This window comes from Accipiter gentilis, chromosome 27 (genome assembly GCF_929443795.1).
Source record: "Accipiter gentilis chromosome 27, bAccGen1.1, whole genome shotgun sequence".
In the NCBI taxonomy this organism is placed as follows: Eukaryota; Metazoa; Chordata; class Aves; order Accipitriformes; family Accipitridae; genus Astur; species Astur gentilis.
The window spans coordinates 5,184,158-5,197,737 of NC_064906.1; the positions used below are offsets into that span (position 1 = coordinate 5,184,158).

General features: G+C 39.1%; 1 protein-coding gene across 4 annotated transcripts in view; it reads left to right on the forward strand.

The window, feature by feature from the left end:
• CDH7 (cadherin 7) overlaps positions 1-13,580 on the forward strand; it is an 83,822-nt gene that overhangs the window by 29,577 nt on the left and 40,665 nt on the right. For all 4 annotated transcript variants that reach the window (XM_049830438.1, XM_049830439.1, XM_049830436.1 and 1 more), the window contains exon 3: positions 10,368-10,662. In XM_049830438.1, the coding sequence (XP_049686395.1) occupies positions 10,368-10,662 (295 nt within the window). The remainder of the gene's footprint in view (positions 1-10,367; positions 10,663-13,580) is intronic.

Below are 13,580 nucleotides of genomic sequence, written 5' to 3' on the forward strand. Positions count from 1 at the left end.
GAAACTATTCATATCACTGTAAACATATATCTATTTAAGCATATACACATATATGTATTTCAAGAAAAGTGTATGCTCAAGAAACAGTTCTTTACCATATGTATATTAATATTGTGCAAGCAGAGATTGTTTCACGTCTAGTGGGGAAGTAATTTGCGAAGAAGAATGAGTGCAGTTTCTTGAAGGCTCTGTTTCTCTAAGCTGCTACACGTGCATAAACTTTCCAAGCCCATGGACATCTGCTAGCCCTGAGATATTCTTCTATGAAGTATACTAGGGTCTTTGGTATTTATTTGACACGCTACATATTTTAAGCCTGATCACTTTCACAGAAGCTATATGTGGGGAATGCAGGGAGAGAGCATCTTCACACAGTTTTATTACACTGCTGAAATAGAGAGTAGTGACTTTAAGAGAATTTTGTCTTACAGCTTCAGTGATTCTTGGCAACAAAATAAATCAAACCGCTGGACCAGCAAATACATTGGTTTAGAACATAATGGCGAGTAGTATGGTGCATTATGAATAGATATGGATCATGTGAAAATACTGTTGGTATGTATGGCAGAGAACTTAGTCCCTTTCCTGGAGAATAAGTGAATGCAGAGACCCCAATACAGCTGGTAAGAATAAACATTCAGGAATTTGTAAATACAATTTCACTCCAGCGGTATTTTTCACATGATTTAATTGCTTTAGGCACTCGTATAAATGAGGTTTGAGTCATTGGTTTCTTTAATCAAAAATTAAATCTATTTGTGTAGAAACAGAAGTGGGTTTTATATGGCAAGTAGGATAGCAAATCCACTCCTCTATGGCTTGGTTTGTCAGTGATGCAGTATTGTTACTGAAATACTCAGAAGGAGCCCTCCAAGGAATAAATACTGATGGACCGAGAGTGGTTTGGGAAGCAAAAAAAACCCCAAAGCTGAATATTGAACAGGTCTGTAAGGATTCCAATGTGCGTATTGTTTACAAACGCTGTGCTCTCTTTCCCCATTCCAAATTCTAACAAGATAATTTCTGAAAAGCTTGAAGTGTGTGTGTGTGTGAGGGGAAAGCAGGTCTCTTTTTTCCATTCTTATTCCGAACGTGTTATGTTGCCTGCAGGCTCTTGGTGGTGCTACAATACAGTATTGCTGTCCCCCCCCCCCCCCCTCCCCGCCCCCCAATAAATATTATGCAATTAGTACGTGATGAGGCGCAGTATACAGATGGCTTTTACCTCCCAAAGCTGCCAAACTGTCTTTTTAAGGGTGTGAATGACAAATAGTCATTTTGGAGAGCGACATGTCATGATGATGGCCCATTAAAACTCCTCAAGAATACTCAGCCGGCTACATATGCCCACTCAGCTCCAGCTCCAGCTCCAGCTGCTTCCGAGTTCCTCCTGTAGCTGCACTAATCTTAATGGGCTGGCTGCACAATTCCCTGTCGCCACGGGGCATTTCGTGTTCTTAAAACTGGGAGGGGGGGGAAGAAGGTGCAGATCTGCGAGTACAGCATCTGCAGAGATGGGAAAAGAAGAGGACGTAATAAGGAAACAGATACGTGCGCGCGCGTGCGCACGTGCATGTGTATGTATACATAGATACGCTTAAATGTACGCGTACTTTGTATACATAAACACAATTACTATATCACCGTCTATATAAAGAGCTAAATTATATAACTATAGACACAACTGGGTGTTATTAAGAGAAAAAAATGTCATAAAAATGTGACATGGTTGTTCTTATCACATCCAGTTTTCGGTGTTTGCTATTAATTATTCAACTCAGTAGCCTTTAGATGACAGTATCTCTTATTCCTAGAGGAACCTTTCATCTGAACTTTGTCTTCCACTTAGAAGCCTTGAGGGCTTACTTAGATACTGACTGGAATGTTATGAAGTGTAAGATTTAGAATTTTGGTACTGCTATTTTGCATTTTGTTTGAACAATAACCATCAAGGGACTAAAGAAGTTTCACTGTTCTGTTTCCTGTTTCACGCCCCTTCTTGAAAAGGTTGGCAAACTTAAATATTTACTTCACTTCATGTGGCTGAGGTGATAAGGTTATCATCCTCCTGGAGCACTGATCAGTCGCTTAAGAGTATAAGGGTTATGTATTTTTCACTAAACCTTTCCACCAACATTTCTGAACCTTTTACTGAGGATATAACATGGGCGAAGAAGGGGATAGTAACACCTAACTGCTTATTCCAAGTTTGATCATAGGAGAGAATAAGTCTGAGTAAATTAATAAAAATTCTTACTATCTTAATTTTTTAGGCACAGAAACATACATTCTGTAGCGGTAAAAAAGTTCAAAAACTGCATTAATAGGGGCAATAAGGATTTTTATTTTTTTTTTAAGAATGATGCCTAGTTCATTCAGAACGAGCTGACACTTATGTTATACTCCCTGCCCATCAGTCCTGTTTCTTATCTTTGCTCCTCTGGTTCCAGCACTTTAAAATCAATGACAATTTAAATTGCACCTTCCCCCCCCCCCCCCCCCCCCCCCTCCAGAGTAAGCCTTTTTTTGGGAACTTGGAGTAGTAGTAATACACACCCTCAGTAAAATGACACCTGACTAGATTCAGGTTATCAACCTTGTTAATTCCTGTGGCATTAAATAGAGCATGAAAAGAAGAGGCTGGTAAAGTTGTACAGCTTTACTCTTAAACACTGTTCTTGCCTAACACTGATCAGTCACTGAAGATCAGCTCCACTTACTACTTCAGCTTTTTCTTTCATTTCTATTAATTTTTATTTTTTCCTTGCTGTTTTGTCCCATTTCAACTTGTCATTCTACCTTTTGCCTGTCTCCTTCTGTCTTCGTCTTGCCCCATTTCCTCTGCCTCATCACATTCATTTGAGGTCTTTCATCAGCTTGTTTCCCATTCCAGTTTTCTCCTCGTCCTTCAGACCTGATCATGTTCGAATCCACTTTGGGTTGTTTGGTTTGTAGATTTTTTTACCTTGTTTTTTTTTAAAACTCACTTTCCTTTCTTCCCTCTTTATCCTTCTTATTTATTATGTCTCTTATCCTATGCTTTCTTAATCCTGCACCTGCATGAATAGCTTGATTGTAGATGGAGCTTTGTTCTCACTGGCTTTATATACACTGTTGAATATGAATATCTTGGAAGTCAAAATACACCAAATGACATAAAAAATTACCCGCAAAAGGGCTATTAAGGACAAGCTGCGGGATGGCACAGCTGGTACTCCCAAAAGGATGCTCCTGGTTTTACCTCGAATGTGAAATGTGCTCATGTGATAAGTGACCTCTCATTTGCTCAATGCCTTTGTGGTGATCCTGGGCAGATCTATTGGCTTGTGGTCATTCATAGGACTCTAGTATTTCCATAACAAGACAAAGGAGGATTCAGAGACAGTCTGAGTTCAGGCAGCCCATAAGGACAGTGCTGGATATGAAGAGATCTCAGGAATGTTGTGGACCTTGGTTGTCTCAGCAGCTCCTAGGTCTTTGGTCAGCTCTGAGCACCCTAGACACAATTTTGAGGGTTTTAGATCAACACAGAAGTCTTGTCTAGGCTGACTGGCTTTTGAGCAAGCCTGTCACCAGCTGCTTGTGTTATATAAATATAATGTGGTTATACTGTGGTCTACAGCATGGGACCTTCTGTTCCCACATGACTATCTCTGCACTTGCCTGAAAAGGAGAAAGTCTAGAGGCAACACAACAGCGCATGAAATTGCTAGTAAGTCAAAGTGGTGAATTGTGCCACTGTGGCACAGTTGTCTGTGCCAGTTCCCTACGATAGTGACAACATTGCTGAAACAAGGAAACTCTAGCAGCATTACAAACGTATTCCTTCTTTTCGAACTCTAATTAAAAATGTTAGGGTTTGGGGTATAGCCATTTATATTGACTTGGATCTCTTGTACTCAGCGTTATCTGTTATACTGAAAGCACAGAACATAAACCAGCATATTTCTTTCCAAGCCCAGGCTTGTACTATAGTTTTACAAAAATTAATAAAATCAAAAGTAAACAAAAGCCCTCCAGGAGCTCCTTTATCACTTTCTCAATGTTTCTTGGAAAAAAGACTTTTATAAGAAAATCATTACCTGCTGAATAATACTTTCACTAGTGCCTGGGTGTGAAGTCAATTATATGAATCACAAGCCTTTGCTGACATCAATAAAATGTTAAGGAATCTGTCCCACATGACTTCTGTAATGACACTGAAAAGGAAATTAAAAAAGACGTCTTAAGCTGTTGATATTGAAATATGGTTACAGTTTACAACAGTGAGAGTTTCATAGCTCCCTCTGAAAACAGCAATTGTATTAGTAACTAATGTGTCTGTGAGTCCCTTAAACGTTGCAGAAATGTGGTATGTGTGCATATTGGATTTTACTTAAATGTTAACTCTGTTGTCTATGCTGAATTTTAAATGTTAGTTATTATTTGCATTGAAATTGTTCCAAATCAGCAACTTTGAACCCTTAGCTATCCCGATAGTTATCAAATATAGTGTTACATTTTAAAAAAGAAGGAAAAAAATACAAATATCTAGTACTTTATGAGTCATCACAATTCAAAACACTTACTAGCAGTGATAATCTGAGGGGAAAAGGGACTTCAAAACCTTCTAGGTGCAACCACAGTAAATACTGAATCCAAGAGCAGAAGTTTTAAGAACCTAGCTGTTGTGATGAGCAAGATTTAGTAGAAATAGCCAAATGAAGTCTTTGTTTCAAATCACCTACTTTCTTTCACGTTTTGGCAATTACATGTTTAATCTGTATGCACCCAACAAGTTCCCTTTTTAAGTCTTTCCAGAAAGCAGTGGGTCATGTATATGAAGGCAAGAGTGTCTTCCTCCCACAATCAATTCTCAGTTGTTTTGTGATTGTAAGTTGTGGTTATAAAATGGACAAGAAGATTGCTCCTGGCTTGGTGTTCTTTCTTCCTTTTGTCTGTTTTTGCTTCCTAGTCCCTCCTTGCTTTTAGTGAGAAGGCAGGAATTAAGCTGCAGTTGCATCAATTCCATATTACCAAGAGCTACGGATGCCTGCACAGTCATGAGGAGGCAGTTTTCATTCCTTTCCTCCCTTTCTAGGCACTTTCACAGCAAGAAAGGGAAGGGTTCAGGCAGGGTAACTCCTCCTTGAGAAAACTTTTCAGTTGTTCTGCAAATAAGTGCACATTTCTTATGGTCTGAGGGAGCTACGGAGCTAGGTTGTACTGAAGCATCTCGTGGTTGCTCTGTCTCATTCTCACCATTACCTGATCCTGCTGGTGCTGAAAACCTGGTAGCTCCTCATGTTCTCCTTGTGCTTTTCTTCTTCACCCAGAAGCTGTAAACTCAGCAATGAAACACTGGCCGTGCTGCTGCAGGGAGGAACGACTGCAAAGGTAGATCTTTAGGGAAGAAAAAATGGAGAAGAGAGGCATGTGAACATTGCACCTGCTTTGAGGGATCCTGAACTGAAAATCAGAGAAATAGCAAACCTCTCATTCAGACCTCAAACAGATCGGTGGTAGCCAGATATATTGCTTTTAATGCAGTGCAGTGTCTCTGCTTACTGATAAAAATAAATGGCCTTCTCTATTAAAAATACTGCATTAACATATTTTAATGGCAAGTGACGCAGAATGACGTCAGCATTGGTTGTACAGATCTGTACCTACAAACAGACAAAATCCAGAAACTACTGAGTATTAGGGAACTTGAAGGAAATCATTATTTAGGTTTCCCTAGGATAATCATAATCCTAAGGGTCCACATAAACATAAATGCATTAGACAAGACCCTATACTAAGCTATATTGCTGCAATGCCAGAAAATGTGAGGACAAAATTGCATTCATTGAAGGAGTTAGGGTAGTAGTGCCTTTGCTACTGAGTGAACCTGACTGCTTCCTTCTCTCACACATATCCAAACAAGCATTTTCTAAAACTGAGAAGAGTTTTAGGAGTTGGGCCTAAAAAGATGTAAGTGCCCTCTTTTTAGGTTGAGTTCAGAGACAGTGAGGGCACTTGGTATATTATCTTCCTAAAAAAAAATAAAGTGCACTTATACACCCTGGCCCTCTCTGCCTCCGCAAGGCTTGTGTGGCTTTTCTTATTAGATTTGTTCACTCTCTGCTAAGTTTCCCAGAACATTAACAAGTTACCCTCCTGTTAAAAATGCAGAAGCTTGCTGCTTCTGTTTTCTGTTCTCACGTACTCTTTCTTGTACATGGTGTAATGCAGGGAACACCCGACACCAAACCTCTTAAAATCTAATGCTAAATGCATGTGGAATGTAACAAAGAAGCAAGAGGATCAGCATAGAAGAATTGGATCATGAATCTCATACTGGAAATAAGGTTACTTGAAAGCCAAGGCAAACTGGATAGTGACCATCATGGATATTGTGTGGACACAGCAATGGGTGAAATGAATTGGAATTATACAACTATCTTTACTTATAGCATTCCCCTTTCAGAAAACAGAGGGAGGAATTTATTTACAATTTTTATTGCAAACTACTTCTGAAAGAAAATTTGTCTGGGATGTTCCAGGATGGGATCAGATGACATTTACCCAGTGAATCCTGGAATCTTCCATGTCTCTTGAAACAAGAATTGGAAACTGCCTTTGTCTTGACCCTCTGTTTCTAAAGTCATAGTCCCCATGTGCAGCTACAGCCTCAGCTGCCTTTCTGTCTCCTACATGAATGCCTCTGTAGAAAGCAGGAGGGGTGATAGACATAGTAGACGGCACCATCATAGATGCTTTCTGGAGCCTTCCTGTAAAGTACAAATGTCCTGAGGACTAACATTACTCTATATAATTGTTGCCAAATTCATCACAAGAACAAATTCCAGGTCTCATTCTTAAATGTATTTCTTCTTAAAAAAAAGGGAGCTGGGGGGATGGGATGACAACAAACCACGCTCCTGCCCGCCCCCCCCCCCCCATCCCCCCCACAAAAAAGAGAAACAACAAAAAATAGAATGTGCAAAGTGTTTTCAAAAGCCAACAATATAAGGAAAATATTACTTCTCATTTCCTAGGGTGTTAAATCAAATAGCTGGAAGTATAGGAAGTTTGAAGTCACATTTGGTAGTAGCAGAGGTGTAAATATGGTACAGGACTGCTGCATTCAAAAATGTTATTCTTAGTTGCAAATCACTGATGTCTCCGCATTAATGACTTTGAAGATCACTGTTTGGAAGGATTATACTGGGTGGAACTGGAATAAAGGTCATCTGAAAACTGCACCAAACATACATCTGGATTCTGTCAGCCTACTTTATTTTTGCACTGTTCTCTTGTATTGGACTTTTAAGTTATCTCAGATTGACACTAAAATACACATAAAGTTGAAAAAAATTCTTTAAGACCGCTTTGCACAGAATTGATTGTACTATAGTGCCAAAGAGAAACAAAATCTTGAGTGATATCACCTTATTGGGGTTAAGTAGGTAGAGAATGGTGCTTTACTAATTTGAGCATGGGCCAGCATTGTTTTTTTAAAGGATTAGTAGAACAAAGTTTTAGTAACAAAGAAGTTTGCTCTCCCAGAGCTTCAACCTTGGAGTAACAAAGGTCATTGCTAATCGCTTTACTAATCTGTGTAGTAGCAGTTTTCTACCACGACATCGTTCCAAAAAGTGGTTTCTGTTCAGCACTTCGCTTCAGGGCACCAGCCACTGTAGCGTAATCCATGAGGGGATTTATGGATCTCAGAGTGGGACTCTCAAAACCAATGCGTTAATCAGAGAGCCACTGAGTGAGCAAATGGGAAATGCTGAACCTATGGAATTTCTTCTTTCTCTGGGTTGTGAAAGCCTTGCTCAGTGCATCTTTGAGGATTTACATTTCTGGCCTCTCGCCTGAAGGTCTCTCTTCTTTCAAAGCACTGCTAGAAAGTTGTTCGGGATGGGGCTGGATCTAAATACAAGGTGAATGGGAGGCTGTGCAGCCCTGCAGCACGAGGCCCAGGTGTGAAGTGCTACACTCTGGTGTGCTGATGGACTCAGCTTCCCCCCCATGAGAGAGTTCTGTGTTGCTCTCAGCAAGTTGAGACACGGAATCCCTTCCCTCCTCTGCCTGAAGAGATCTACTTGCACATTTAGCCTTCAGGAAACTGCTCTGTCTGATAAACTGCTGGGTATGCTGGTGTCATCCTCTTTTCTCTCATCCAGCACATCCTTACATATGCCACAAAAGGTGGAATAAATTTTACAGGGAGAATGGGAGTGTCTCAGCCACCACAGAAAGACCAGTGCTCTGCTAGAATATGGGATATGGAGAAAGCTGAATCACTTCAAGATGACAAAGGCATTGAATCTTTGTATCCCATAACTTCAGTTCGTGGGTGATATGACACTCAGCATTTCAGTCTAGACTGTAGGATTCTGGCTATGGAGGGAACCCACACAATGCCTCTGTAGTACATAGGGGACTTATGCACCCTGAAGTAGGTCTTAGAAAAAGGAAAGAGAACACAAAAAAAAAGTAAAAGCAAATCAAACACAAGCCAGACAGATTCTTACTTGCACAGGCCACTGCTCCTTTGTAGGGAAGATGGGTACCTCTTCCAGTCAAGTTTGGAAAAGCAGCAAGAGCCCCAGCTGCCAGATTTGGGAGATGAACAGAGGTATGGTTTAATGAACAAACCCCCAGCCATTAGGGCTGAGGAATATGCAGTGCTGCGGATCTTGAAAGAGCCTGGATGCGAGAGACATTTTACCTTGATCTGCTCACAGTGTCGCCACTGAGTATTCCTGAGTGTGCTGAGAAGTAGGACTTTGAATGTTTGGGGAACTCCACCAAAGAAATCTCAGGCTTGTTTGGGTATCTCAGGAGTTAGGTAGCAGCAGAATGAGGACAAGCCATATTTTGAAATAATGTAGCTGTTCTGGTTGAGACACCCTAGTTCTGTGTTTTGATCCAGTCCAAAGCTCAGACTCCATTTCTACCTTAAAAGAGAGGGGGAGTGCACTGTAATTGCATAAGTATGAGATATCCAGACAGTGTAAGTGAAATAATGTGTAAGAAATAGGCAGCTTTTTATCCAGCTGCAAAATTCAAAACTGATCTCGAATACTTCCCTGCTGAAATAGGAAAAGGTTTTGCAGCTGTGCTAAGTTATGCCTGAGATAGCAATTTTCTGTATGTATTCTGGAAGTGATTACTATCTCAGTGATACTCCCAGCTGAGAGAAAAAAATGTTAGTGGAGGAAATTATGATGATGATGACAGTGGAGTTACCTCCAAACTCAACATGACATGGAGTTAGGACAGGTACAAAGTAGATAAGAGACCTAAGAGTAGATAAGAATCTGAACATCTTTAACATTGTCCTCAGCTATTTACAAGTAATAATCCACTTTTCAACAAGCGCGCAAGTACTTTGAATTTTGCTGACGTTCTTTTCAGTTGTACCATGTTAAATATGTGTGTGTGTTACTTGAACATGATATCCAGACTAATAAGATTGCTGATACGAGTTTGAGAAGTCTATGAGAATTGTTTGAGTCTGTGTTCTGTAACAGGAAGCTGAGACACAGTAGACGTAAAAAAAGCTACCAAACCTGTGGAACCTTGCTCTGTAACTTTAAATAGCTTGCGTGATGAGGAAGAAAGTTTCTTTGTGTAAATCTCTCTTGCAATTCCAGTGGAAGATACAATTTGACCTACTGAGGTACATTTGTTCTGTGCCTGCTAGGAGTAGTCCCAGGGAAACTACACCTGACCTTTGACGCTGCTTCAGGAGGTGCCAGGACACTTCTTGGTCTTTCTCAGACTCTGCATTTTTCTGAAGTTAGATAATGGAAAACAAGATATGGAAGTGAAGTTACTGGCCCATCAGATAGTAGTGAGCAATCTATCAACCAATCCCTTTTAATTAATTTCATGTTTTACTGCTCTACACAGTAAACACTGAGGAAATCAGTATGTCACTTCCCATACGTACACAGGAGCAACACACGTGCTGACATTAAGTTTATAGTGGCATTTGTTTGAGGTCTCACCCTTCAGTAGGATAATAAGCTGAAACCACCAATGTTGTTAAATTCAGGTAGGAATAAAGTCACAGTTATAATCATATGCGTGCATGGGTGTATGTGTGTGGCTATGTAAATCTCTGGTATGAGAAGACTGTAAGACAATATCACATGCATTTGAAAATGAGATTATTTGCAGAAAAGAGTGAAATTATCTTCCTCAAAAGAGCAAGCTGACAGATTCTAATAGTCCCTCACATGCCGTGCACGATAAACATTCAGCTTATCTTTCCAAGGACAATAAAATTTCATGTACTACTGCTCGACATAAGAATTATTTTTACATATCTCCATGCCACTGACTCTCTTGTAAGTTAATCTCATCTCTCATCAATTTTTCACCAGCTTCACTCTGATGTTGATAAAGGAGATGGTTCCATCAAATACATCTTGTCAGGCGAAGGGGCAAGTTCCATTTTCATTATTGATGAGAACACGGGGGATATTCATGCTACAAAGAGGCTGGATCGAGAAGAGCAGGCCTACTACACGCTCCGAGCACAAGCACTAGATAGGCTGACTAATAAACCTGTGGAACCCGAATCTGAGTTCGTCATTAAGATTCAGGACATCAATGACAATGAGCCAAAATTTCTGGATGGTCCTTACACTGCTGGAGTTCCTGAGATGTCTCCTGTGGGTAAGTGCAAAATACACTGTTGGTGTTGTGGGAAATTTGTTCCTATTGCCTTTTTAAAAATTTCATTATTTTTTACTGTATCGCACTAAGCTACTTAATTATCCATGAGGCACCTGCAACAGTTAGATATTTCAAGACTTAACTGGAAATAACATGCTAGATTAAGTATTTACCCTCTCAAAAATGTTGTGAAACTCAAATAGCTATGTAGGGATTCAGATAAGCATTTTATGGTGTATTTCTCATTCCAGTGCCCAGAGGCTTTGTTTTATAATTCTCATTAACAATAATAAGTTTCACACCTATGCTATGGTACTCAGAGGTGATAATATATCATTTTGTTCAGATAAAGTCCGTTCTTAACAAACTCTTCAAATTCCTGCTAGCACACAGCTTCATTTTTTTGGTAAGTGCTGCATATGTCGGTAACAGTTTACCGTATGTCTTTTCTAATACTGAAATCCAGCTCTCTGGGAAATAGATGCAAGCAGCAGGGACCTGGTTACAATTTGAGATAGTTTCAAAATTCACATGGAATCAGAGAAGAATGGCTTTTAGAGGCTTCAGACCCTCTGTTGGAAAAGAAGAAACGCTATTTTTCCTGAGCTTGAATTAGGGAAGAATTTCAACGTCAAATCCACTATCTCTTCATTTTAAAGAGACCAAATGCTCATCTATTGTCAGGTACCACTGTTCCTTTGAAAGCTGACTTGATTCAGACCAGACAGGACTTTGGCCCAGAGACATTTTGATAAATTTTACTTTAACCTGAAATTATAAATGCAAGCATGAAGCTAAAAAAGTAGAAGAACTTCATCTACTTCAGTGGAAATATATGTACGGGAATTCTCACTTCAGGTTAGGAGAGACATACAGTGATTGTAATTAGGATTTCCTTTGCTTGATTGGTTTTAAACCATAACAAAATTTGATACTCTTACGGTAAGACTGCCCATATAGAATATGCTACGGTTTCCTCTATACCATCTCCTGTCTTTTTGGATGTTAAACAATGCCTTCTAAATTAGAGCTAGAGAGAACAATAATCTTCCCTGACCAAGTGCCCTGCAGCAATCATTAGTCAACATTGCTTTTATATTTGAAACTCAGCTTAGGAGCCAGTAGGAGATAAGTAAAACATTGCTAATGACTTTTCTATTTATTTATTTTACTAAGCAGTGAGCATAGACACTATTTCTTATTTGATATGTGGTGTTTTTCATTGTCACTTGAACACTATGTGGATGGCTGAAGGGGCAACAGTAGTCTTGGAAAGAAAGATGGACACCACAGCTTTCAAAGAGTAGCAGGGAGGAGATGAAGTTGTGATACAGTACTGAGAACTTTTACAGCTGCACTTTGGAAAAACAGAGATAATCAGATAATCTAAGTCTGTAAAATGTAAATATTCAGCACGTCAAAAATACGTTCTCTAAAAAACATCTTTTTTGTTTTTAAATTGCTGTTTTATTTTAGATTTAGATTATTTAAGTGAGCTGTAGCACGCAGCAATGATTAGATTTTTTTGCACTTTTGCCTTGTGCCCTGAAAAGCAATATGTCTTCCTTTCCCTTTCATATGAGTTACCTCTGTCTTGTACTGTACTACATGTTGACATATGTACAACTACTACAAGTATATGGGGTTTACCTGCACACACAAATCCATGCCTTTACCCCTCACCCATGCTTCATTTGTTCAAAAAATATATTGGAAATCAATCTATGTGGGGTGCCCAGTATGCAGTGGAGAACATAAGGACTATTTTTCAAAATGAGCTGGTTTTGCACATTTTAACGAATCTTTACCAGCGATTTCATCTTCATGAGCTTCCTGAAACTGTACATTTTAAACATCTTCATGGTTTGTATCACACAACTATGGAATACTGCATTGTTACTGAATTAAGGATTAGCATGAAATGCCTGTGTGGCACTTGTCCTACATAGTCACATCAATTCATAGTTTATTCATATAACACAATTTTTAATTAATCACCTAGAGCACTTATGAAATATTAAGGAGAAACAAAGTATCTCTCTCCTATTTTGTTTAAAATTATATCCATGACAAGGATTTTTAATTGGATATTAAACGAAATGAAAGAGATCACGGGATTATAAACCCAAATTAACTAGAAAGCTAGGAGAACTATAACCTTTAACCTAAAGGGTGATTATGCAAGTATAATGATTCCGTATTGTATTTGACAAATATTTTAGGACATTATCTAAGGCTAATTGAAGTCAATCTTTTCTGGTATTTACAATGACTTTGGGTCAGGTTCAAATTATATTTGGGTCAGGCCCAATTATATTGATTATCCTAGATAGGGTAAATATCTTGATGGCTTGTAAATCTATTCATAGCAAAACCCTCAAAGCTATGGCTTATCTGAAAAATCACAGGGATTTTTTTTTTTAAGTATGTCTCTTAAAAAATCGAGCAGTGTTATATTTCAGACAAAAAGATTGCAAATTATAGTTAAAAGAGTATTAAAAGAATGTTCCTGTGATGTTGAAAAAAGCAAGCTGATGTGAGATGCTTATGTGTTTGGCTTATAGCTGAGGGTACTGGAGATAAAAATTGCAATACCCAACATAGTTCTGGTTTTGTTTAATCTTCTCTACTCTCCAAAGATATCAACAGCTTTGCTTGTTACCCAGCACAACAAACATCTTTCCTGCCTCATTTATTATTTCTGATTGAGATGGATAGAAACATTTGGTTTTTATAGTTGTGATAGGTTGACCCTGGCTGGATGCCAAGTGCCCACCAAAGCCGTTCTATCACTCCCCCATCCTCAGCTGGACAGGGGAGAGAAAAATATAACAAAAAGCTTGCGGGATGAGATAAGGACAGGAGAGATCATTCACTAATTACCATCGTGGGCAAAACAGACTCAATTTGGGAAAATT